The 27,239-nt window shown below is 37.4% G+C and overlaps 1 protein-coding gene across 1 annotated transcript in view; it reads left to right on the top strand.

The window, feature by feature from the left end:
• Positions 1-26,484, top strand: part of WDR26 (WD repeat domain 26) — a 26,835-nt gene extending 351 nt beyond the window's left edge. Inside the window, exons 3-13 of the mRNA XM_010084531.1 lie at positions 6,576-6,712; positions 7,303-7,400; positions 8,211-8,367; positions 13,064-13,202; positions 17,074-17,214; positions 18,559-18,678; positions 19,493-19,638; positions 20,156-20,234; positions 20,813-20,942; positions 23,657-23,842; positions 25,362-26,484. Coding sequence (XP_010082833.1) covers positions 6,576-6,712; positions 7,303-7,400; positions 8,211-8,367; positions 13,064-13,202; positions 17,074-17,214; positions 18,559-18,678; positions 19,493-19,638; positions 20,156-20,234; positions 20,813-20,942; positions 23,657-23,842; positions 25,362-25,387 — 1,359 coding nt within the window. The 3' untranslated portion in view covers positions 25,388-26,484. The remainder of the gene's footprint in view (positions 1-6,575; positions 6,713-7,302; positions 7,401-8,210; positions 8,368-13,063; positions 13,203-17,073; positions 17,215-18,558; positions 18,679-19,492; positions 19,639-20,155; positions 20,235-20,812; positions 20,943-23,656; positions 23,843-25,361) is intronic.
• Positions 26,485-27,239: the final 755 nt, after the last annotated feature.

Below are 27,239 nucleotides of genomic sequence, written 5' to 3'. Positions count from 1 at the left end.
TCCCTATGAAGTTGGTTGTCCATAGTTCTTGTTTTCTTTTTTGTTTAAGTGGCTTGCATGCTATTGCAAATGTCATACTAATCTGAACATTTTTGTTCTTTTTTTAGAATGTGAGATAGGAAGCCCAAAAGTATTGAGGCTAATATTTGGTGTGCTGAATGTTTAAACTTTGTTGAATGTACTTAACTGATAAAATATAAATCCTGTAACATTCCTAAAATAGGTCAGTTTCTGTAGAAACTGCTTATGTCGAATACCAATTTCAAACTTGAAATACTTCGCACAATCTCTGTGTTTATGGGAGTTTGGTTTTCTTTAAGGCAGGGAAGTTTATAAACGAAATACAGTAATGCTAATGTGGAGTTGGCATTGTAATAGCACATTACAAGAATATAGAGGCTGCTATAGACCGTGAACAATGCTGTTGCTTTTCCAGATGGCTTCTAAAGGCAAATGTATTTGTATTGCTGTTCAGGATTTTATTTAGAGCATTTTCTCTTCTGCTGGCTTTTTTTTTTTTTTTTCTAAAGATGGACCTAGAAATAGAGGTTTGTACATCCCGTGGCTTGACAATTGCAATATGTGTTGTTGTGATTTCTGTTTGAGGAAAGTGTTTCTTACTTAGCTCTTCAAATGGCTTGTTCTGTTTTGTTTAAATGTTTATTTTAGTGAAATGAACTTAGAACAACTACTGTCACTTAGGAAGAAAAGAGTAACAAGGCTTTTTGAAGTGTCTGTGACTGTAAACAATGAAGAATCAGCTGATGGCTGCTTAACTCTACTTCTAGCTGATTCATTTGTTGTCAAGACAATTTCCTGTCTGGTGGGGGAGGGACAGAAAGAGAACAGGAAGTGAAGTAGGAAAAACAGATGTTTAGCAAAACATCGGAGGGTACTTGGGAGAAGTTTACATTCTGTTCTGTTAATTTCATCAAAGCTTAGCAACTATTAATTAGACTACTAGTTCACTTTCTCTTTTTTGAAAGACTTGATAAATGTAAGATTTACCATTCAAATAGTTTAGAATATTGCATGCAGTTTTCAATAGTTATGGAGACTGAAAGTGTGAAACCACTGTATGTAAATATGAATGGTCGTTTGAAGCAAATTTTCTCATATTTCTAACTTCTGAAGTTATGAAGTTTCTCTAGTATTAAAGTGCTTTACATGTCTGGGAGTCAAGAGGTTTACCTGAGTATCAACGTTTTACTTTTTGGAGAACTTAATCTGAGGAAAAAGGGGACATTTTCCTTCCATTGTTTTGGAGAGTTCTGAAAGCGTGCTCTTCTTTAATGTTGATGTCTAACTGCTTGAATAAAGCTTGGTACAATAAAAATACTTGGCTTAGACTGAACTTTAGCTTTTGTTTTTAAAGGTGTTCTCCTTTATATGAACTTCCTATAATTTAAGACGGATCACAGTATTAAATGTCCTATGTGTGTGTGTTAGCAAGACAATAGTTATTTGTAAGGATAAGTTGAGCTTGTATATGCTCCTTCGTGTGTGCACTGGCTCCACCTCCTTCACTGCCTGGCTTTTTTTGTACATGGTTGAGATTATGGGTGGGTATTAGTATAGTCAGCACCCAGAAAGCTAGTGAAAGATCACTACAGGTAAGGAGGGATGCTTTATGCTCTGTAGGTAATCCTGAGTGCAACAAATTCAGAGGTAGTGAAGATAAATGTCTTGATTAAGGAAAGTCCAAACAAGATGCTGCTGCAGGTAACTCTTTAAAAAGAGAAAATTAGATTTGAGGTTTCCTGACTTGTGACTCATACTTATGACTAGATGTTTCAAAAATGTGTGTGTGCAAGAAGAATGGGTGCCTAAGAGTTTAGATGACACAGAGCATTTAACAAAATAGGGTGTGTGTGTGTATTTGGTGGTGGGGTTTGGTTTTGATTGGTGGTTTTGTTGTGTTTTGGTTTGTTGTTTGGTTTGGGTTTGTTTTCTTTTTTTTTTTTTTCTTTATAGTTAATGTGACCTGGAAAAAAGAACCAGGATATATAGCTGCTTTTGAAATGTCTGGTCAGTGAAGGGGATATGTATGTATTTTGGAAATTCTACTCATGTTTTAATTTCTTAATTTCTGCAAAGTGCTCTAAGTTCTGCAGTTGGAAATACTAAATGTGAAATGGCTGATCTCAATTTGTAAACCTTTGATGCTGTGTGTTGATATGTTGGGGAGGGGGGAAGGACGACAGCTATTTCTATTTGTGTCAACACAGCTGAGTGCTATATAGTGTGTGATTAGTCATGTTTAGTTTTCCAGCATATAAGATACAGCTGTCTTGAGACAAAATGTAGGAAAACTTTATAGTTGATTCAAGCATGTTATCTTTTCTTGAGTAACTCTTAGAAAATATCAGCTTTAAGCCAGCCTGAGATTTTTGCTTATTTAGGGCTACTCAAGCATGTTGTGGCATCTGTCTTGGGGAACTAACTGAACCTAGGAAGAAATCTGGAGGTTATTCCTCTATAGTAATCCAGAATATACTTTTCAAATTCTTGTCTTTTTCTTCACTTAAATGGGGCTTTCCCCCAGTTCTGGAGTTATACAGCCTGCAGCAGGCAATACAACCAAAGAAGTGATTTATATCCTGTTGTTTGAGCAAAGTGTTCCACCTGCCTGTCTGGTGTCCCTCTTGGTGCCAGCTTTAGGGGCAGTTCCCTATTGGAATGAATTACTCTTTAAGTGACAGGATTTGGTATGGTTGAAGCCTTATTGAATTCTGTATGCTAGTATATTTTCTGCCGTTTACGTATCAAATCTTGCACTTAAGTTTTGTGTGGCTTTTAAGTGCTTTTATCAGTGTTTTACAAGACTATCAAAGTAATAAAGTCTACAAAGTAAGGAAAATTGGGGTGTTGGTTCTGCAGGCTACAAGCAGATAGCTGCTGCATTGGGTTTGTCTTGAAACATCAGCTGATAATTTCAGCATGTCTTTTGGTTACCTCCTTCGTCTCAAAGAAGAGTTGTTTCAGGGGTGTTTCCTTATTTATTTTGAACTCTTAGTACAGTAGTAAAACTGTTGTGGAGCTTGTTAAGATATGCAGGTCAAAAATAACACCAAAATCTAATCCTAATAGGTTATTGTGCATTTCATGCTTTAAACTTCGGACAATTTGCTACTGCAACCAGTGATCAGAATGGCCCAATTTCTTGACTGTGGTGGGGTGCTTGTCCCATTATTTTCACAGTTGTGTTGCTGAGGCTTTCACCTTTTGGTTACTTAGTGCTGGTGAATCATGGTGCATGCAAAACTTCCTAGAATTTAATATTTTGCAAGGGGCTTTCCTAATAACGATTAGGTCAATGAGAGAGTAAAGAACTAAACATTCACATTAGTAATCAAAGGCTGTAGTTTGAAGAAAGCGAAATACTAATAGTACATACATTAAAACAAACAAACCCCCAGTAAATCTATTAACTCTGTCCTAGTTTTGTCTTAGGGTGATCAGATGTTCAACTTACACTTAAATAATGGCTTCTACAAACAACAAAGTAATGCACTTTATGCTCATCCTCTCTTTAGGGTTGAAAGACAAGAAAGGGTGAAGTAGTAATAACTGAACAAAACCAGCCAGACTGCTGGTGCTGAAACTGTGGCGTTGGGCTCTTTATAGGGCCTGCAGAGTGAAGAATCTTTGCTGTAAGCCAAGCGATGGTGGTGTCTGGATTTAAATTGTTCAACAGTAAAGAGTGTAATGATGTTGAGTCTCCATTGCAAACACTGAGATGATAACAACAAATCCCAGGGACTTCTATTACGTTGTACATGGTGTAATTTGGAATATGATAATTTTTATTTCCCTTCTTTGGATGGCAGCTAAAGAATACGGAGAAGTGAGTAAGCTGTTCTTGTGGATGCATTGTGTCAGATTAGTTCTATACTCATTCTGCTTAAATGTTGGGGTTTGTGCTTTTACTTTACAGTTACCAATATTACAAACAGTTCTCTTGCATTCCAGAAGAGGTTGTTTGGGCCCTAGAAGAGATGATGTACTGAAAATTGTCTTGTCTACCATGACAAGGTGGTATTGGAAGTAGTTAGCAGTACTATTAGTAGGGCATGTAAGTAGTTGAGAGAAAACTTAAGACAAAATGCGGTTGTTCAGTAGAATCTGTTTGTCAGCAAAGTCGATAGTTGCACAAAAATAAGTGTCAGGAGGCTGTGAGTGTCCTGGTATGAAAAAAAAAAAAAGGCTTGAAATACGATGTCACTGGAATGTGACTTTTGCCTTAAGTAGGCAATTCTTGCCATTGTTTGAGTATGCTGTAGGGCAAGTTTTGGAGCAGTTATCAAAATAGCTTAGAAAATCAATTTAATTTCCCTATCAACACTTTACTCCCTGCCATTTGCTGTAGATAAGTTACAATTTAAAACTGCTTATCTTTTTTTCTAATTCTCCATTATGTTAACAGTAGGCTCCTGCGTGAAGTGCACAGTACTGTGTGGTTCTGCAGGCTTTTATATTCCTAATATGCCAAAGTCACACCTGGCACTGATGACTTTTTTTTTTGAAATCATACTTTCTAACCCAAAACTGAAGTTATACCCCTTTGCATAACTTGGCAACAGCATTCTGCATCGTAGTGTTCCTGTAATGCTTCCATGCAATTATTGGGACTGGCCTTACAAAAATTGGGTTTTAGACTTTTCTGCCCTTTTTACTTTTTCCCCTAAAGAAATGAAATTAGCATGCTGTGTCCTAAAAGTAGGGAGGGAAAAAGTAATTAGATATAGATGCAGTTATCCCATTTAGGGGAAAGATAGTATAAATTTAGTAAGTATTATATGCAGTAAATGGATGAAGAAGAGTTGAAGGGAGTATAGTTTTTATAAGAAACTGGAAATATCAGACTTTTTTATCTGATGGTGATCACCAGCATGATGTGACCAAGAGGAGTGAAATATCGTATGTGACTACCACCTGAGCACCTCCATGCATCCTTGTGAGCAGGTGCATAGCTGAGAGAGGAAGCTCTTAGCCCTCCTCCTGCTGGTGTATAAGCTGTGTGAGATCTGCTGGCCTACTGCATGGAACCACCATTCGGGCTGTAAATAATTGAGGTATCTTTCTTTCGGTTGTCTACATGTCAGAACACCAAGAAATGTTTTCTCACCTGGAAAAACTGTACAGTGATGCTCTAACAATTCCAAATCCAAATAAACTAGAGAACTGGATAGAGAATGTATTATGGGTTTGCCTGTCACATACAGGACAATAGAGTACTACAGACATGTTTGAACATAAATCACCTGTGCTCTGTAATGTTTCATGCTTCACAAAGCTGTGTGGTAAGTTAATAACACTGTATGTGGAAACTTTTATTCTTTTGAAGAACTAAACGTCTCTGGAAGCTAAAACTACTTTGTTTTAACTTTGGATTTTACATGTAGTAAGCCATAAGCTTATGAGTAAGCTTAAATAGGGCAGGAGCATCTTGAACTTTGCAAATATCCCTCTACTTAGGGAGGCTAGCAGTGTGTTTGAAACTAAGTAAACATTGACCAAATATGAGCATGAAAATAGTGAGGTGCCTGATGTCTGACAAAGCAAAAGAAACCAGTGATTGAACTGGTGGTGTATTCATTAGCAAAGCGAATGTAATTTACTACACTTAATCTTCATTCTGTTTCTCACTGATATGTCTAAGAATGTATATTTTGGTCTTCAGTCTGGTGACTCTTGCGGTCCAGAAATGTCTTTTCTCCCTGAAGATGTGCAAACACAGAATAGTTGGTTTCATCCAGAAACACCCAAACTGTGTTTCTAATAAATTATTAGAATCTTTTAGCACTTTGTATTTTTGAATATAGTAAATAAATGCCTAATTTTTTCTTTTTTATCTATAGACATTTGTTGTTAGAATAGCAGGCTTGATTCTTTTTTTTTTAAAGAAAATAACGAAAAACTGTACAAGATGAAAGGGACATTCTGAAATAGCAGTGGCTCCTAAGTAAAATGGTTCCTAAATATAGGAAACTGTATTTTTTTTTCTGTAATCCTGAAAAATTATATAACATCCAAAGAAAACAACTTAACATGGAACTACAAAACAAAACCTGGGGCGGTGTCAATTTGTTGTTGGTCAATGTTATGCAGCTATGTGAACAATCCACGTCAGCTCCTATATAAGCAGTATGAGAACTTGTTGAGTTGACCTGTTGTGTTCTATGCTGTCATGCAGTCTTAAATATGTGATTAGCTGCTGTTGGGTGCTTTTCGTGATAGAATGTGGATTGGGAAGCTTATCTAATTCAGGGTTTGAAGAATGGTGACTGAAAAAGGAGTGGGTATGAAAATGAGACAAGTTGAAGGGGAAATCTGAGAAATGAGGTAGAAAGATGACTGGAATCCCATTAAAGCAGGGAGAATATTCATGGATAACTTAATTGCTGCAATGTTGTTGAAAACTCAGCAAAAAGAAATTGAGCAATGAAACATTACATATAGCTGTATCTCTGAAGGGCATAGTAGAATGGTTTCTACTGTTCTGTTTAGGCTCAAACGTTTTCTGAAACTTCAGTCAGCCTTTTTCCCCTGACTGCTGCTTTCTGTCATGTCAGAGGATGAAGTTTTTGCTGCTGCAGCAGAAGTACCTGGAATACCTGGAGGATGGCAAGGTCCTGGAGGCACTTCAAGTTCTCCGCTGTGAACTGACGCCTCTGAAATATAATACAGAACGCATTCATGTCCTCAGTGGGTAAGTGTTCAGGCTTTGAGAGCTCTTTCTGTGGAATTTTCTAAGGAATTCCATAGCTGTTGATAGCTGACATTGTAAAAACTCAAACTGTATTAAAGCCATTATCCTATTGATTACTAAGCTGTAGTGAGATATGCTAAAATGGTGAGTAAAGACTATTCAGTAGACAGTGTTCTGTTTCAGATGCTTGAAAATACCATCATTATTATTTACCCTTATAGTACTAAACCTGAATTTATACATACACGTGTATGGTCATCTCATCTTGAGAATTACTAGTCTGTTATCTTATAATTGAGTAAGTGGGTAAATATACTCTGGTTTGTTCTTAGATAAAAATAAGATGTTTCTACCATCCCTAAAATCTGTTTGTTTTGTTTTCTTTTTCTGTTGCCAATTTGTAGACATTTGTTCTGAAGATGTGTGTTTGTGTGGAATAGTTCCCTGCCTTTTGTCCTGTCAGTCTCAAGCTTAAGTCACCTGTTTTTGAAGTTCATTAGGAGTGTTATGGTATATATCATGTTTCAAAGTGAAAAGAATTATTCCAGAAAGACTTGGTCTGTTGGTGTGTTTGTGCTTTTTTTAAACAGGTATCTGATGTGTAGCCACGCAGAAGACTTACGCGCAAAAGCAGAGTGGGAAGGGAAAGGAACAGCTTCCAGATCTAAACTTTTGGACAAACTCCAGAGTAAGATGCTACAGTGTTTAAAATTTATTCCCCCTCTGTAAATCCAGTGCATCTTACATAATGATGTACCCCAGGGAACTGACTTTAGCTACATTTGCCAGTCGTTGTTTTTGTATTTCTTGGTTAACGGAGATGCCTTTAGGTGCCTTTACCCTTGGATCTTCTCTGTCTAACCTTTTGCTGTCTCTGATAAACTATTTGTAATACGAGCTCTTATTTCCTAGCTCTGCTGCATGCAGTAATAGTATAACTTGGTGATAAAATGTGCAGTTGGGGTGGGGAGTGTTTTGTAAATGCCAGCTATATGGAGAGGTTGAAAGTAAGTGTGGCCTATAACCACTAGTGATACTAGTTGCAAGTTTATAGTGGTCTCAGACTTTACTGTGAATTATGGTTTCTCCTCTTACTTTCTTGTGACTGGTATAATACTGTGTATCAGAGTTGTAAAACCTATGGTATTCTTTATTTTGGTAGTGTTAGTACAGAATTCCTTAAATGAACACAGCTGATACGTTTCATAATTTTACAGGTTTTGTTAAATACTAGGTTTTGAGTTACCTTGTGTAAATGGTGCTTCTTGGCCAGAACAACATACGCTATAATTACAAATACTGTGCATGCAGCTCTGCTTTCCAGAAGTTCATGCTTGTAATTCCAGATGTGTAACTGTAAACTTGACAAGCTGTGTGCACTCTTTTCCTGTAGCTTTTAAGCTTTGTTTACTAAGGTCTTTTCCAAAAACACTGAAATCAATACATGCTCTTGTAACTTGGTTTTGATTTTTTTTTTTTCCCCTTAACTCTTGTAAAGCGTACCTACCCCCGTCAGTGATGCTTCCTCCAAGGCGTTTACAGAACCTGCTACGTCAGGCTGTGGAACTACAACGGGACCGGTGCCTATATCATAATACCAAACTAGATAGTAATCTAGATTCTGTCTCGCTGCTAATAGACCATGTTTGTAGTAGGTAAGAAACCCTTGCTACTTTTAAGATGGGAAACAATATTTTTTCTTTGTCTTTTAAAGTAATCTAATTGTACCTAGTGTTAAAAGGAGCATGAACGCTACTCTGAACTGGTTTGACAGGAGTTGACTGGGAAAAGACAGTTGTATTAAACAAGTAGTGAGGGGGAGGTGTATCTAAGAGACTTTGGTAGCTGGATATGGTGTAATGGGGGCAGACTAAAGCTTGAAAAATGTAGTCAAATGGGTATGAATGGAATATATTACTATGCTAATCCTTAGCCAGTTGTTTCCTGTAATTTTGGACAGCCAGTCTGTTTATTCTTCAGCACATGATTGTTGTGTTTTTTCATGGGAGAATCACTAGTACATTACTTATCCAGACTCTGTCTTCAAGCTTAGTGGAATGCAGAAGAGAAACTGAAGCATACTGTATGAAGTCAACTTTCAGCTTCAGCTTTTTATAGTAGACAGTGAGGTGCTTTTAAACACAAAGGTTAAAACAGAGTAGGAGCGTGCAATAGACATCTGTTTTACATAATATATAATATGAATGATATAAATAACTTTTCTCAGATTTGTAAGGTAGTAAGAATTGAACGTCTCTTACACCTATGTGTTAGCTCTTAAGACCTTCTGGATAACTTTTTTTAACAAAACCAGTGCTGCTTCTGAATCTTCAAAGTGCTGTACTCTAGTAGACATGAAGCAGGAAGACATTTGTAACAAATGGCTGACTTGAGTGGTTTTTCCTTACCCAGCAAAACTCAGCTAAGGACCTTAAAACTCTGTAGCTTTTGGGGGAAAATTGCTGTGCATGGTGTAATAAGGGAACGAGAGCTAAGACACCTAGAAATAAGGGCTGTATACAATATTCTTACATGTTTGTTCTTGTGACAGGCCAATGCTTGGGCTTACAGGGGAATTTTTTTCATGTTAAGCTTAGCTCATCTGAGGAAGTTAAGTACTGATAAACTTGCTTATAGAAACTTTATGAACTCACCTGCTCTGACTTAAGTTCTTGGGTTACTTGGAATCTGTTTTTAAAGATACAGACTTCCGTAGTACTTCACTCTAGCCATCTTAAGGTTTTAAAATTAATATCCTTGGCACTTCATGTATTTAAGTGACTTTTTTTAGAATATTATCTAGCTTGCAGTTTTGCTGCATCACATTGCAGCAGTTTCATATGTGTACAGACACTTGACTGCTCCCAATTTAAGAGCTACTGGAAATGATAGAATAGTGGAATTGTGGCTTCTGTACTTCAGAAGTGAATCTTGCAGTCAGGCTAAAAGAAAGTGTTTTAATTTTGGTCTTTCCACAAGTCCATAAATAACATTGGATGTTCTGTAGGGGGTTTAATGTAGTTATCTAATCCCAAAGACCTTCAAGCCAACTGTAAAGAGCATAATTTGCTGAAGTCAGACTAGCGAGAGCTGAATATGAAGGTACATGCAAGAAATCTGGACTTGAATTCCACCCATCTGAATCTATTTGCTGATGTAAAAGCTTGGCCGTAGGTTGTTTTTTGGGTTGTTCTCCCCCCCTTTTTGTTTTTGTGTTTTTGTCCCCCCCCCCCCCCCCCGCCCAGTGTGGTACTTATTAAGCTTGCATATTTGGTATGTATACACACATACTCATGACTACTTTAATGCCAAAAAAAAAACCCACTTCAAAATAAAGGCTTCCATTCTGTCCTCAACTCAACCTATTGTACCTACCTGTTGCAGGGGTCTGAGATCAGTATGTGGTGCGCTGTACATGCTGCCATGCTTGGGCATAATGAGGTGAGTTAAAGACAGTGGAAGCCAAATTTTGATTCAACTGACAGAAGTAACAGTAGTTTAATAGCTTAGACAATTTAAGTTCTGTACTACTTAAATGGTAGAACACTGATAGCTTTCCCTTTTTTAGTTGGAACTAATCTGTTTTGGACTTGTGGCAATATTTTGATCAAGCATGCTTGAATTACACTAATAGGTAAAATGTTTGACTAAAGCTTAATCATTTCATAAGAGTGGGAGATAGAGGGAGAAGCTGCTGTGAGTGAAGGTGAAGGATTTCATTTTATTGTGCCTGAGATTTTGATAATAGAGAACTGATGCTCTTGGAGGTGGTCATTTTTTCTTTTGAGAGCCTTCAGCATAATTGGGTGTTTTGTTTGGCGTTGTTTTCCCCCCTGGAATTCTTTTGTCTTGCTTTCATGTAAATAAACTTTTGTCTGAGTTTACAAACAGTGAAGCCCAAATGAGAGCTGAATGCTGCTGCTTTCTAGATAGCTTGATGTAGCATTTCTGAAAAAACTGTTGTGGAAGTTGAGGAATAAATCTTCCATTGTGTGTACAGGGGATAAAAAAAAAGTAGCTGTTTTGTGTTTCATTTAGAATTTTGAACTTCTGTAACTACAACAGCAGATAGCTTTATTAGAAACTTTATTTCAGTATGTGAACAGCATGATTCGAGTGTATTGTGCTGAACAGAACAATTTGTAATGAAACATTTCGAAAAAGGAAAAACCTTGAGCTACAATAGTATCTAATTACAAAAACCAGAAACTGTTAGACAACTGGTTTTGGTTTCTTGTTTTGAGACTGCTGCTATTTCCTTCTGCAGAAGGGTTATTTAATGTATGCTTTGCTATTTGTGATGTCAAACTTGCTGGATTGTGTGTTTCATTAGTTAAGTGAAAAGAACTTTTTGTGGGAGTGCTCTGATCTGACTGGATTGTGAATATCATAATTCCATATTGGGATGTGTCTGCAGCAGCTGTATCAACTGTGCCTGTTACCCTTTTTGGGATCCTAAAGGCCACCTTACTATGCAAATTGTGTAATCCAGCATTATATTGCTTGCTTTTCATGTCTGCCAAAACCTTGGCTGCTTTTCTTAAGCTTTAAAATACAAGAGCTATTGTTCTATAGAGTATTTTAAAATGAAATATGCTGAAAAGGCTTTCCTGAGAAACAGTGTGCCCCTTGTCTTCATCTGTAACTCGTACAAAGTGCTCTTTTGCCTTCTAGAGCAAATTGCTGCTCTGAAGAAAAACATTAACTTACCACAGTATGGCTAAATAATAATGAAAAGCTCTTCCTGTAGGTGCAAGTATCTGTGTAACGGCTTGCCTACTTCCCTCTCGACTTCAAGGAAAACAAAATGTTCTTTCATGGGTGGCACTTTTTACCTTGGGCTTAGTGTTGTTTGAGTGGCAATTAAGCAGGAGCAGAACAGACTTGTGGTTCTCTATAAACAAGTAGATGTATTCAAGGAACCTAGCTAGAGATATGTATATGTATGTTTGTTTATCCTCCTCTACTACAAGACAGGAAATAAGGGATGCATAGTTGTTCAGTGCTGCTCGATAGGCTTCAAGCATGGACTAAGAAGCATCTTCTAGTAAAAGAAAATGGACTGAGAGAGTATAGACACTGTATGAAGCAGAACTTTTTCTAGCTTCTGGTAAGAAATAGTTTTTCAGGTGTCTATCAGCCTGGCTGCCACCAAACTGTACTTTTAAACACAATTTTAAAGAAAGTAAGGTTGGGTTTTTTAGGCCAGTTTATCTCCAGTGATAAGTACAACTGTACATTCATGGAGATTGTCGTCGTTACATTAGTACTGCTGTGTCCCATTAGAGTTGTGTTGCCCTGTTGTGCTGGGCACCATAAAAACTCAACATAAGGCTAAACCATTTCAGGATCCCTGCAGTTCAAGGAAAAAATGTCTGTGGTTAGAGACTGCCTTTTAGTGCATCTGAACAATGAACTTGTAGTTACTGTGGTATTACTTACAAAAGCAGTCGTCTGCTGTAAAAGTCTACATTTATTTTATCTTGGCTCTCAAATGTTTGTACAGCAGGCAAGCTGTAAATAAAATAAAACTTGTCTCCAGTTCTTACCTAACTTAATATTTTGACTGTTAGCTTTTCCTAAGTGTATAACTAGAATATTAAATATTAGCTCTAGAGGAAAGTTTGGCTCCTTCTGTAGTTTATCAAACAAAATACTATATTATAAACACTTAGCATTTTACAAAATAACGTAGATTTTTTTGAGGGAAAACAGTTCAAGTTGAAAGCTCATAATGGTATCATGTTAGTTATGTTTAGATGTTGTATGTGGTACTCTGCAAAGAAAGTAAAAATGGCACAAAATGAAGGCAAAGAAACATCTAACCTATTGCAAGATCAAATTTAAGAAAAAAAGAAAAAAATATTATTCTCTTACTCAACTTTTATGTAAGAATCACTTCTAAAGATTTGTCAAGATATAGCTAAGTGAGTTAGATACTTATAAAAACCTCACATGTAAATGAAACATTGCACATAAGGCTTGAAGAGGTTTGGACTGCAGTCTTTTCTGTACATCATAGAAGTGTATAGTGATAAGCTGTTACACTAATTAGGTCAGTTTTATTCCAAGTTATGTGAAAGCATAGCAAATTACGTGAGTGGTGTAAGAATAATTCTACATTCTTATGATTAGTTATGATCCTTTGGTGGTGTGAGCTTTTTACCAGATAAGACACTTCATTCTGTACTTATTTGAAGCAGCTGTTAATAGAGGAATTTTCTAAGTTGTTTGGTCTTGCATTTAAGTAAATTTTTTTTGTTTTAGTTTTTACTAGCTTGACTTAAACAAAAAAAATCTGAACTCCTATGGCTTTCTTATTAATCTGCGAATACATCTCTCTTTTCCCAGGAAACAGTTCCCATGCTATACACAGCAGATACTAACGGAGCACTGTAATGAAGTGTGGTTCTGTAAATTCTCCAATGACGGCACTAAACTAGCAACAGGATCTAAGGACACAACTGTTATTATATGGCAGATTGATCCAGTAAGTGTGCAATGTTTTTAAAATTTGTATGACTTGTCTTTCTCTCCCCTCTCTGCTTTCTCTTGCTAGGATGGTTTGATTTTTTGTAGGACAGGCTGGCATGTACTGTAGCCTGCCAACTGGGATATTTCTCTGGGATGTGAAAGACTGAAGATCACGGTTAGTGTAAGTTAGTGAAGGAGGACACTTGAAGACCTGATATATCAAGTGTAAGGCTTGAACTGTTGTGTTGGCTGTTTTGGGACAGGAACTCTGTGTGCCCCTAACCAGTATCAGGGGGTAGAGCCTGCTGATGCCCTCCAGGGGCTTGAAGGGCTTGAGAAGCATTGGGTGAGAGTGGAAGGAGGATGGCAGTGACAAACTTTTTTCTAAATCACTCTTACTAAGAGTGCTTCTGGTCTATGTATGTGGCTAACCCCTTGTTGCTACTAGTACACTTGGATTTAAATACTCTATCCATTTCACCTTTTATTACTTTAATTACAAGTAATAAAATGATATGTGCTAAACTGAAGCTGTATCAGTATATCACTTCATGCTAGTTGCTGTTGTAAGATTTACCATGGCTTGAGATGAAGATTTAAACATCTGTCAGAATCCACTGACACATGGAAGTATACTCATCCATTTTCTTACACACTGTGGTTTTAGGTTTTGATGCTAATATGTGGCCCTGTTTCTCTTATATGAAGTATCCTACAGCAACAAGATTTCTTTCCTACCTGTATCTATTCTTATGTACATAAAAGATTGAGCGGTGAATCTGAGACTCTTTTAATTGACTTACATGGACATACTTTCATATCACTTCTGTATTTCATAACAATTGAAAACTGAATGAACTTGTGCACACAATATTTGAAGTTGTTCATGCTTGTAAAACACTATCAGAGGTAAGGTTGTTACAGGTTTTTTAACTACACAACTGCAAACCAGTATGCTAAGTGGAAGAGGAAAGGTTTTTGCAGTTCTGTGCTGGCTTTCAGTAGGATTTGAGAACTGAAAGCCATATAATTTGAGTCCTTTTTTCTACTAAGAGGATGGGAGAACTTAAAACCCTGTTCCATGTGCATAGTTGTTATATTAAGCCCCTGACCTAATAGCAAGTGCTATGGATTTTTCAGGCACAGAAATGCTGTGGCTTGTTTGTTACTGGAGTTGGTGTGCTCTGGCCCAAGAGATGCATAGCAGCATAACCTAATTTCTGTTATTTAATTAGGAAATTAGTTATATTCTTTTTACAAACTGAGTAATTGTAAGTAAATTAAGGATCAAATGTTTTTGACGGGTCACTGGGTTGTAGAGGCATGTCTTCCTTTTATATTGATGGATTTTAATACTCAACATCTTCAATTATCACATTTTATAGTGAATTAATAGCTAATATCTGGTTCATCAAAAATGGAAACTCTTTCAAGGAGGTGGATGCCTAGATGTTAGGCCACATAACTCAAATGGTTCATTTTCATGTTTGCCAGAGCATGCTTCTCACGTTTCATGTACCAGTTGACAGTGTCCTTTGAACCATATGTTTAATCGAGTTTTCAAGGCTTTAGGTATTTAGAATTATTATAATCTGTATATATAAACTACAGGGAAACTGTCTGGCCAAGTGATGGGAGAACACTTTTAAATGAACAGTATTTCTTTTACCACGCACACTTCATGTGAGAATCCTTCATTTCTCCTTCACCGCCTCTCTTGAAGTGTAATGACACTGCATCTGTGTCGTCTTAATTTCATACCATAATTTCTTTCTTTCTAAGACCCAGCTACATTTCTAAGCTATCTTATCCTCTGCTTCTGTTTTCACTTTAATTTAATAATTTCAAAGTTCTTATGCAGACTTGGCAGCAATTAAATAATGTATTGAGTGAACTAGGTTTGGGTGTAGAATGCATTATTTGACCGTTACCAAGTGTGACAGAATCTTTAGAGCACAAAGAACAGGCATGGTATGTGCATCGCCTTGTCTGGCATGCATCTGCTTTGCTAGAGCTCCTCTTTACCTTGTTCTTTACGGAAACCTTTTTTTCTGCTCTTTCTAAAAACTGTTGACAGGTTTTTGGCTTTTCAGCCAAGGAGCTCAACTGCTACAGACTTAAGTTGGTACCTGAATAGTTGTTTCTTCTACATAACAGAAATCTGGGAAGCTATCTGTAAGGGACAGAAGTGCTGAGATTTCTTTGGGTGGTGGGTGGGAAGCAGATTGACTAAATTTGGGGACATTTTCCTGAAATACCATTGACTGCTGTTCTAGAGCAAAACATGGTGTAGCAGTTTTGCTGTATTTGGAGAGAAGTACAGGAACAGAATGAGAGATAGTAACAGCCACAAAGTCCTAGCATTAGAAGAGGAATATCCTATGTATCTTGCCCCTCATGGGTCTCAAGTGTGATACAGAACTTTATATTACTTTAATTCTGATGTTAAAAAAAAAAAAAAATACCAGTTGCAGGCAAGCTCCAGGATATGAGGTGATGTCAGACATGACTCAGTTTCCTTGCAGATCAGTTTAGCTACAGATGCAGTGGTGTCTAATGCAGACCAGGAATAATGATTAGAATGCAAAAGGGGCTTTGAGGGGGTCCATTCATTTGTCCTTCTTTCTCTGATTTGAAGATTATTCTGAGCCCACTTACTTTTGAGGAGTTTGGCTTTTCTAGCTAGCAGAACCATCAAAGCTGCAGGCTGGCTGAGAGTCACCACATCCCTCACAGCTGATCCCAGGAAACAGTCCTTCATGTCACTCTTCCTCTGACCATGTTTTTTCTCTTCAGAATCAAGAGGTGCTTTGCCAATTAATACTAAAACAAAGAGAAGAGACAACTTTGAGAAATCAAGCTAGATTTTCAAATGAGTCACTCCTTGAAGAGAAGTAGGAGCTATAAATATCCCCCATGCAGAGGAGGAGGGGGGAAAATAAAAAAAGGCAGGGGGGAGGAAAATCCACTTGCCCTTTTCTAAGAGGCTTCACAAAAATTATTGTCAACAGTTTAACGAGCTCCCTTCTACTTTCTGTATATGCATGTTGTTGTCAAGAGTCAGTGCTAATACTGCATAGAAGCAGGGTTCTGTATTTCGGAAGCCGTTGTGTCGTTGTTTCACAGTATCTAGCGACACTATTTATTTTGATAAGCTGCTTGAAAGTCAAGTTCCTCTGACAAGGCAGCAGTAGAACAGTTGTAGCATAAAGGTGATAAAAGATACTCTACATGAGCAAAGTGTGCTTCATTCACTAAATCTGGCAGAAAAGATGCAACAGCTTGCTGTAGGCAGCATTTCTGAAATAAGAACACCTCTCCAGGAAGCTTTTAAAAATATCTTTCTGTAAAACAACTTTCTTGAGCAGCACACAAGATGCACTCAAGTTTATAAAAACATTGGCACTTGGAGGTTTTACCTTCTCAGCATGCATGAAGATTTTGGTTCTCTGTTTAACCATAACAGGCTGCTTTTAAGAAAGTAACTTAATCCTGTAAAGTATGGATAATAGTACTTTTGTATTCCAGTAGATGTAGAGAGACGTGACGGTACAGAAATCTTCTATACTAAAACGAGTTTAATGTAACATACAACTCTATGCAATGGTATTTTGTGAGTTCCACGTTCAGAATCACAGAAGATTAGAATAAAATTACCTGAAGGGTTCTTTTTTTGCATGTTGAAATTTAGAAGCTTTCATTTTATGGTCCTACTCCATAAACTAGCAACTGCTTTTCCAGTAAGAATCTATTTGTATGTCTTGTAAAATGTAGATGCAAAGTTGCAGAAAGAAGCAAACTTGCCATGCTGTACTTGGACACACTGTATCTGTGAAATGTAGTTGGAGTTCATTTGCATTGTCTGAACAGAATCTCTCTTTTTGCAGGATACTCACCAGCTAAAACTCCTTAAGACATTAGAAGGTCACGCATATGGTGTCTCTTATATTGCTTGGAGTCCAGATGACAACTATCTTGTTGCCTGTGGCCCAGATGATTGTTCTGAGCTTTGGCTCTGGAATGTACAAGTAAGTCATGACTAAGAGTAAAAAATAAAACTTTGTGGTCAGCCTGACACTTTTGTTTCAATATTCAAATACATTAAGCGTGAAGGAAGTCACCGCTACAAAGGCGTGATTGTGTAAAGAAGAGTGTGATCTTTTTTTTCCCCCTACTTTAAAAACAAGCTATGGCAGCCTACAAAATCTGTACTCAGTTTGTACTGAACTGAAATTAGAGTTCAAGTCGAAGTGCCCAGGACTGTGCAGCATTTCTAGTGTATCTGGTTACTGATAATTTCTGAGAACGGATGACACAAATCCATAGGACCTTCTAGAGCTACTGAAGAGATGAACAGAGTAAATTAACCAAGAGAAACAGGGAGCAGAATTATCATCTAAGAGGAGCAATTGCTTATTGAAGATTTTGATGAGTAGCAGAAGTGAAAGATACAAGCTATTTTTACTGTATGTAACCTTCCCAGTGATGTTAGTGGAGGGTCCACAGAGGCTTAAATTTGTGATTTCAGAACTTTGTCTTTCAGTCAGACACTAGGTTATTTATCCATTTCCTTCATGAGTTTGAAAACCTTTTTCTGCTGTAGGTTTTTTTTTTTAATGGGCACTTGAGTTGATATAAAAGCTTCCCCTGCCTCAGTTGTGGGTTATATAGTCTTTCTTTTGCTGTCTTGGACCCTGAACTAATTCAGTTTCCTAAAACAAAAATGTTTCTCTTTTTCATCCTTGAAATACTTTTTTTTCTGTTTAGTTGATTAAGTTGGCTCAGTGAAGAGCACTAGAGCTGGCACAAGAGAACAGAGAGAAGCTCTTACTGTTTTGACAATCGTAAGCCATTTACTGGCTCTTTGCTGTGTGAAATAGTAATATTACAAGCTAGGGATGAAAGCTAAGCTTTGGCATGGAGAGCTCGAGCTCGGGGAGGAAAATGTTCTAAATACTCTGATACTCCGGCTTTTTACTAAAATGTGTACTGTCATCTCCGTTTTCTTTTGGTCTTCTCCTGTCTCCTCGCTTTCCATGTATGTTTGTTTTCATTTCAGGTTGCTCATCTCTTTCGTGCTCTTCCAACTTTTCCTCTCTTTACTCATAATCTTCCAGTTTTGTGACACACTGACTAGTCTATCTTTCCTGATTTGAGGGACAAAAGAAATTATCCCAAGTCGAGTCCAGGGTCACTGGAGATGCTGAAGTAGTTCTGCCTTTTTATTGCATTATTCATAGGTTTGTGTTGCTTTTTGATAAACATGTTGTATAGTGTTTGGAAGTGCATTATTTCGTGGCAGATAAAATTATTGATCCCCTTTTGGGAAAGCACTCTGGTATAAGGCCCTGCTGCCTTTGTTTATTTTCCAGACTGGGGAGCTGAGGACAAAGATGAGCCAATCTCATGAAGACAGTTTAACAAGCGTGGCCTGGAATCCTGATGGGAAGCGTTTTGTAACAGGAGGTCAGCGTGGACAGTTCTATCAGTGTGTAAGTTCTCTGCATCTGTCCCATTGGGAGAGGGGAAAAAAGGCAAGAAATGGAAGCTTTGTCACAGTCAGATCTGAGGTTCATGTGTTTTTTCTGTTATGTGCACTTACACGAAAGCTTCTGATCCTTTGTAATTAAAATAAGTAATACTTTAATGCTAGTATTTCAGCAGTACTTCTGTTTTTATGTAGCGTAGCAGTTTAAAGGGTTCACGCATCTTTTGTAGAGGGATTCTTCTCCTAAAGGACAGTTTATGGGCTGGGAATTTTTCTTCTTAGCTGCTCTACAAAATACACTGATAAAACATAGTGCCTTCATCCACAAATGTTTATCCCACTGATTTTTTTGACTATATCTTTCCTAGTTTTTGCATGCTGTCTTTGGTTAGTGTAAACAGAAGTACGAAACCCTCGTTACTTGCCTAGTGTTGATTTTGGATGGTGGTTCACAGTCTCACCCATACTCTTAATTATTTGTCATCTGAATTGGTGCCCAGAGTAATAGTGCAATATGCAAACCTCACTTACTGCAAAGGTGGGCTCCATGATGTGACGTAGATTGCACATATCACACACAAGAAAATAAGCGAAGAAAGGGATTCTCAGCTCTCCAGGACAGATACCTACAGAAGCCCTCGGTTAAGAAAACCAAGTCCTAATTCATTAAGTCCTCTCTTTTACAGGGTAAGATTGCTTTCTGTAGCAACTGTCTGAACAGAAGGTGAAAAAAATACTTGTGCAACACCTCCTCAGAAATCTGAAACTAACAGTTTGTCTCTTTTTTTTTTTTTTTTTTTTCTTTTCCTTCTGATCAGGATTTAGATGGTAATCTCCTTGACTCCTGGGAAGGGGTGAGAGTACAATGCCTTTGGTGCTTGAGTGATGGGAAAACTGTTCTAGCATCGGACACACACCAGCGAATTCGGGGTTATAACTTTGAGGATCTTACAGACAGGAACATGTAACTACCTTTTTCTTTGGTTTTGAATTGTGGGTTCTTGGTATCAGAAGATTGAGGAAGCATTTGTAGGGCAGGATGGGAAATAAGTTGTTAAAATGCTCTCAGTATTAAAAGGAGAGGCGAGCAACATGGGACAGGAATTAGTGAGTTCCAGTTGTGGCAAGAAGCATTAGATCAAGTAATAGAAATAACTTAAGCACTGGAGTAGGTTTCTTGTGGATGTTGACATTTCTGTCATCAGGAGTTTCCTTCACTTCTCAATTCCTGGCATATTTTAGTAGAGCCTGCCTAGAAGTTAGGAGTTGGATTTGAGATCTGAAGTTCCTTTTGGTCTTGGGATTTGTCATAAGCGTAAGCAAACTGTTGCAGAGCTGGCTTGTACTGACATAGAGACGTACCTAATTTCAAGTTTGGAACTGTCTTTTCCTGATAATATTACAAAGACAGGACATGCCTTTTGTCTTGGTGTTGCCTCATGGTTTAAGTGTACTCTTCACGCTGTGTCTTATCATTTCAGAGTACAAGAAGATCACCCTATTATGTCATTTACTATTTCAAAAAATGGCCGTTTAGCTTTGTTAAATGTAGCAACTCAGGTGAGTTGATGATGATAAATGGAAATGCAAATAAATGTGCTTGCAACTTCTACTTGTTTTTAAATATTCCGATGCAAATTGGAATGTTTTATATTAACCAATTGTATTTTATGTAATATGAAGGCCTTAATACTCATAAATATGGAATGGCATTCTCTGACAAGGAGGCAGTCTTATTCTTAAGACTGGTTTATTTTTTTGGTGACATTTATTGTCAAGAGTTTCATTCTATGAAATATGTACTATTAAACGTTAGTATCTGGCTATTGCATTGAGAAGCCAGGTACAGCAAGAATTTGGCAGGTTAACGTGTTTGAGGGTGTGAGAATTAGATTTTGTTTATTTCTACTTTTGTAACCTTGTGAGTAAGAATAGGAACCTTCAAAATGGAAGATATCACAGACTAGAAGGTTGAATCTAGTAATTTGGTATATCTTTACTCTCTTGATCTAGTAACTACTGAAGTTGGCTGAAGTAGTGTACATTCATCATGTTTGATTTTTTTTTTAATGTTTCAGAAGAATGCAGAGAATAATGTGTAATGATAAAATAACATCCTTTATACTTCTTATTCCCAGGGAGTTCACTTATGGGACTTACAAGATAGAGTTTTAGTGAGAAAGTATCAAGGTGTTACACAAGGATTTTATACAATTCACTCATGTTTTGGAGGTCATAATGAAGATTTCATTGCGAGTGGCAGCGAAGGTAACATCATTCCCCTTGTGCAGAAAACTGGAACACTGTATCCTTCCTTTACCTTACTTTTATAATATCATTAGCAACTGTCATCTATAAAAGCAAGCAACTGGCTCATTAAATAAGTTTGAGGAGCAGTGAGATTGTGGCTTACTTCGAGAAATAATTGTGTGCTAGCAGAAGGAATCTTTTGAGAGGATGGTAGCAGTAGAAAGCATTAATGACTTTTGTGTTGCTCCTCTAAAGCAAAAGCATCTGCACAGTTTTAATTAGAAGTGGGTGGGGTGTTCTTGAGGCTTTTTGTGGTGTGATACTTAGGCTTCTGGTTTGAATCAAAAACACTTCTGGGGAGTAACAGCTTCATTTGTCTGACGTTATAGGTGTGGTGAGGTTATTTTAATTTCAATAGTCATTATCTTAATTACGGACAGTGTAGTCTCAAATTAAGCAGTTGTTGACATAGTCTGGTAGGGTTTCTTGGTGATCAAAGGCTTTGTGGTATGTTTTTATTCAACTCTGGCAAGAACAGAAGTTAGTTAATGGTTTATATCTTGAACTGGTTTGGTTCTGTTGCTGATGTAGTGCTGTCGCCTCCAGTGGAGGTCACTTAAGAATCAAGCCTATGGAGGGCGAAGAGTTACACTTGGAATATGTAAGCAATCACTGTTAGTACTATGTAACTCACAGCTGCTAGGGAGTAAGGTTGTGTCCTGGTTTTGGCTGGGACGCAGGACATTTACTACTGTCCTTTTCTGGAAAATACTTAATATGTCTAAAATCAAACTTCAACCTCTGACCAGCCCAGTGGAATATAATGACTGACAGATAGCACCTCCTTCAGTCCAGTGTGAACCTCTCTTCATGGTTGAACAGGGTTCTTGGTCTGAGACCTGAGTACTCAAAATTCAGGATTTGTGTAGGTGTAGATACTACAGAGCACTTGTCCTTTTTTTCCCGCTCCTATTTATTATTTGTTATCTTCATTGTCTGAAAACTACTGAGCAGTAGTTGAAACTGATGGCACTCTGAGATTTGGACTGGCTGAAACTGTTGCTTCTTTGCACTGATTTGTTGCAAATGTGGCTACTGAGAAAGTCTGTGTGTTTTAGGAAAAACAAGCAAACAAAACAAAAATAACAGATCACATTGTTGCCTTTTTTTTTTTCAAGTAATAGTTTGGTTACCTTGTCACTTAAGGCATGTTGTCAGCTAGGCTGGCTTTTTTCTAATATTTGCATTAGTAGGAAGAAAATGGAGGTCTCTTTCTGAGAGGGAAATTGGCTCCTGCCTTAATCTAGCTAACTTGTTTTTTCCAAAACAAAATACAGGCCCTCTGACAAGCACCAAAATACCGGTTTGTGTTTAGGCCTTGATTCTCCCGGACAGCAGAGGTTTGCCTGTCCAGTGTTTAAGCAGAGAGTGAATTTTGTTGTTTGATGAATAGCGTGGATTTGTAGTCTCTTGAAATCCTAAGTGGAATGTAAACACAGCCACAACGCTTGCATCAATACAAGTATATATAAAGGTGTTGTACTGAAATGAGCTGAGTCAGCAGAAGACAACTGAGTCTTCACATGGTTCCATGATGCTATTCTAGCAGGTAGGTCAGAAAGCAAGTTTGTTTTTTAGAGGGGTTGGGAGGAGGAATAGAGGAGCGTTGGTTTGTTTGCTAAGCCTCTAGAATGACATATACATTAAAACATTTTAAGTAGATTAAAATACTTTTTCATTTGATATGTTACACCTAAATATTAGGTTTTTGTGTAATACTAGTAATACTGTTTAGCATATTCCAAAGATGTTCCTAGAGAGGTCATCCCACAGGCTTGTTAAAGGCTGCTAGCAGTTAGGGGGGAAAAAAAAAAACCCAAAACACCTTTAGTCACTTATTCTTGAATACAGTTGGTTATAAAGCAGTAACACTTCTCTAAGAATTGCAGCGGAGTGTTTGACTAGTTCACTATTCTATTTCTAGTATGTTGCTAGAAGCAATTAAAAGCTTCCTATCACAAAATAAGATCTGTAGGGTTGTTTGTTGCATCTACTTTAGTATGTACAAATTCATATCTTTGCCATGCAGAAATTAGTTGTTGTCAAAGACAGTAATAGCTCACAATTTACGACATTAAGCTTTGTTGCTCTCCCTCATTTGCTCTGTTTGCACTTTCACTGGAATGTTTTCAGCCTTTAGTATCAAGATGTATTTCAAAAACTATAGAGCTGTGATCTTATCTGGCACTTGTCAACAGGTGGTGGTTGTAAATATTCTGCCTTAGTACTCAAGACTTTGTAACGCATGTAGTAATCTGTAAATACATTTGTTTAGGGAAAAAAAATCTACAAGACTTCCTTTTGAATAAGACTGCAGCTTCATATCTTTAAGAGTAGCTTGGTTTCTCTCTTTAGCCATATATTGGCTTATTTGCATTGTAGTCAAATGTTTTTCGTCAAATACCGAGCAGAGTAGACTCGCAAGTCTTAAAAGGGAATATGCCTCTTAGTGGAAGAGCTTTACCCATATTCTTTTGATCCCTTTTGGAAGAAAAATTCTATTAGTGCTATTGCACATTCAACAGGCATGGGTTTTAGACATGGTTTTTACAACATTAATGGGTTTTTTAGTTGCTGAGAGCTTGTGTGGAAGTGCTATTTGATATGACAAATTAGTCTGTGCAGAACAATGTTTCTCACTATGTCTTTTTTAAAATGCATATTTTATTTAGATCACAAAGTATATATTTGGCACAAGCGTAGTGAACTGCCAATTGCGGAGCTGACGGGGCACACGCGTACTGTTAATTGTGTGAGCTGGAACCCGCAGATTCCATCCATGATGGCCAGCGCCTCTGATGATGGCACTGTTAGAATATGGGGACCAGCACCTTTCGTAGACAACCAGGATATTGAAGGTAAAAACTGGTGGGGGAGGGGTGTATGTCCTGTAATTACTAAAAGCTTACATCAAAGGCACCTGGTTTGGTGGTTTTTCTTTACTATAAGTAGGATAGAAAAATGCTTCTAACTCTTGGGTTAGAATCATTACTTTTACTAAAAAATAAATTACTGGTTTTTATGTATTGCTGTTGATTTTATCTAAGTTACTTATGTTTGTAGAATAAAAAGGAAACATTTAAATTTCAAATTATAGTCAAATTTCTGACATGGCCCTGTAGAAAACTGTGGTGTCACTAAGACCTCAGGATTATATTAATTTATTTATGTAGACTTCTTGAAAATCTTGCCTCCCATGCTTGAGGCTTAATAACATGCAATGTTCCTAAAATTTAAATAATGCATTCTGACCACACTGCAAATTGAATAATGGTGATATAACGCTTACAAAAAGTCTGGAGAGAGTGAAATTTCCCACCATAAAATCTGTACCCAAGTGATTCTTTCGTAACCATCAGCAATCATCTGTGTCCAGGAGAGAGACATTTGTTTAACAATGCAACTTTTTTTTTTCTCAGCCAAAATGCACACTTGTTCTCAACCCTTCTTACCTCCCCCAGAAATTGTTAATGAGATGACCACTGGGGGGTTGTTCTGCAGTTCTGTCATTGCACATTCAACCTTGTGGTAAAAATTTACAATAGACATTAAAATGAAATCCAGTGTATCCCATTGCCACAGGGCCTCACGGACGCCAGTTCAAGGGGAACCTGGACAAAGTAATAAAAGAGAAATCCATTGAGTTCTAGTAGATAAGTAAACACCTCTAGTTCAGAATGTCCCTTAGGTGAAAATGGCTGAATGTTGGAAGCATATTAGGAGGAAGAATTACCTCCTCTCTCTGCTCCTGTATTTTCTAACGCATATGCTCCTGGTATTGGACTAGTTGGACCAGCCTGGCCAAGCTCCTGTTTGTAACACCTTGAATGCACCCATAAGGACTCAGGGCCTATCCTCAAGTTGGTTTTACTCATGATTTTTTTTTTAATTTTCTCAAATTAGCCGCTTACTCACTCTTTCTTAGTTCCTCTGGAAAATGTCCTAGTAAATGCCAGAAAAATCAAAACAATAGAAGCTGCATTTCTCACAGCAGTGCTCCCCCAAGAGGTGCAGTGCCTGGAATAATACCTAACAACCTAAGAATCTTAAATGGATGCCACACAGCTTTGTCATTAGCACACACCCCTGGAACCTGAATGCAAATGTGTGTTACTTCTTTTTGGAAGAGATGCTTTTTGTGTACCAACACCTAATGTGCTAAAATTAATCTCCGAATTAATCTGAATAATGATATCTAAAATAATTTTTAGCATAGCATTTAGTTACAGTATGAGATCCATTGACTACTGCATGTTCAGTAAAGCTTATGTAAATACACTGTATTAATGACCATATAATAGAGATATTAACTATTTCGAAGATCTTCAAGGTGTGATTTTTTTTTTTTTCTCTTTATGTTTTTGTTTTTTTGCTCAGAGGAATGCAGTAGCATGGATAGTTGATGGCGAATTTGGAGCAGACGACTTCAGTTTAACTTAATTAGTCGTATTTTAAATGGCTTGGGATTTGGTGCAAACAAACATGATTGATAGCTGGACAGACATGCTCGTCATGAAAAAGAACCATTTCTGAAGCCCAGTTGGGGCCAAACATTTACCACCTTGCTTCATAGTAACCAGTCAAGATGAAGCACGTCGTTAGAACGTTGTTGGACACCGTGTTGAAATTACCCCCCCTCATCGGTTGTGAAGAACTGTGCTACATTCAGGCTAACCATTGAACTCAGTATATATATTTTTCCCTCCTGCCTTTTTGTCTGGCAGGCTACTGTTCTTGTTGCTCTTCTGTGTAATGAAGTTTAAATGCTTGTTTGGAACACTTTATTTAACAGTTTAGAAGGCTTGATAGAAAGAGTGCTTTAGTCTGAAGAGTATACATTGGATAGGAAAGTATTTCCTTCTCTTGTTTCTCAAGTCTCTCTCCGCCTTACTTAGCTTGAGATCTTTGCAGCTTGGTTCATGGATTCTAGCCTTGCCCGTTGCGCAGTATATATAAATTGAGATGATAAACCAATGAACTATGTCAAAAGCACTCTCAGTATCACATTTGACAAAAAGTTTTGTACTTTTCACATAGCTCGTTGCCCTGCAAAGGGGTTAACAGCACAATTTTTTAAAAAATAAATTATTTATAGGATTAAAATGACTTCATTTGTATACATTCGGAATTAAAACAATGCAAGAAGTGTTGTGAAACATGGTATCACTGATGCTTTTCTGGAGTATCTTGAGACCCAATCAAAAACAGTGACTGGAAGGAGCTTTCTGTAGGCAGTGAAGCTTATTTCAGAAGGAGGAACTCGCTGTCCATCTTAACAGATAAACGGTGTTATTTACAAAAAAAAAAAGCATTCAGAGCGCACCACCAGACTAAGACCTGAAACAAGACAAGGTCTCTTTGGTTTTTTTATAATAACATAAAAATATGCAACAATGCAAAAAGGTAGAACACACCTTGAGGGAAGAATGTTCACAAAGTCAACATTTTGTAAAAGTAATTAACATACAAATCATAATTAAACACTCGTGTTAAAATGGAATTTTTTCTTTATTTGATTAACAAAGGTGTCTAGAGTTTCTTTTTGAGAATATGCTCTTAAGGTTGCAGATTTAAATGCCTCTCCCAGACCTTGTTGCAAGCTGGTGCTGTGAACATCTTGACACATCTAGGAATAGTTACACTAATATCCCATCTTAAGAAAAGATAGACATTTATAATTTAAGTGTTTATTCTTTTTGACATAAAAAGATGGCCCAGCATTTCTGTGCTTCTGCACTACACACAAATATATTATGGGGTGGCACTGGATTCCCTTTTGCCACCTTGGGTGGAAAGAGATTGTTGGTACTGCTGTGAACTAAAGAGGGAGCAGGGAAAGGCATGCCACCAAGAATTGATGTGAACAGAAGTGTGGACTTCATCTGTAAATGAGATAATAATCTAGTGTCCTTATTAGTCATGTGCGGAAGAAGGGTGGGGGAAAGTTTGCCAGAGTTCCTGGGAAGAGAAGGGTAGCCACTTTGATGAATGGGAATGTGGTGTTTAATGTAAACAGTCCTTTTTTTTCCTTTCCCAGAAAAATCAAGTGAAGGTTAGAATTTTTTTTTTTTTTTTAGATTCCAGCCATCAGGTGGTGGGGTTTTTCTTGCTTTGTGTGTAAACTTAAACATGATTTAAGATTCTGATACTTTGAGACCAGCCCCAAATCTGACATACTCCTCTCTTAGTACCTCTGAAATTAAGTAAGAACTTAATGTTCTTGTCTTCAGTCTAGTACATTTGTCTCAAAATTAA

This window comes from Pterocles gutturalis, unplaced genomic scaffold (genome assembly GCF_000699245.1).
Source record: "Pterocles gutturalis isolate BGI_N339 unplaced genomic scaffold, ASM69924v1 scaffold775, whole genome shotgun sequence".
Taxonomy (NCBI): domain Eukaryota; kingdom Metazoa; phylum Chordata; class Aves; order Pterocliformes; family Pteroclidae; genus Pterocles; species Pterocles gutturalis.
Note: the sequence above shows the minus strand (reverse complement) of the source record. Positions and strands in the feature narration are given on the sequence as shown.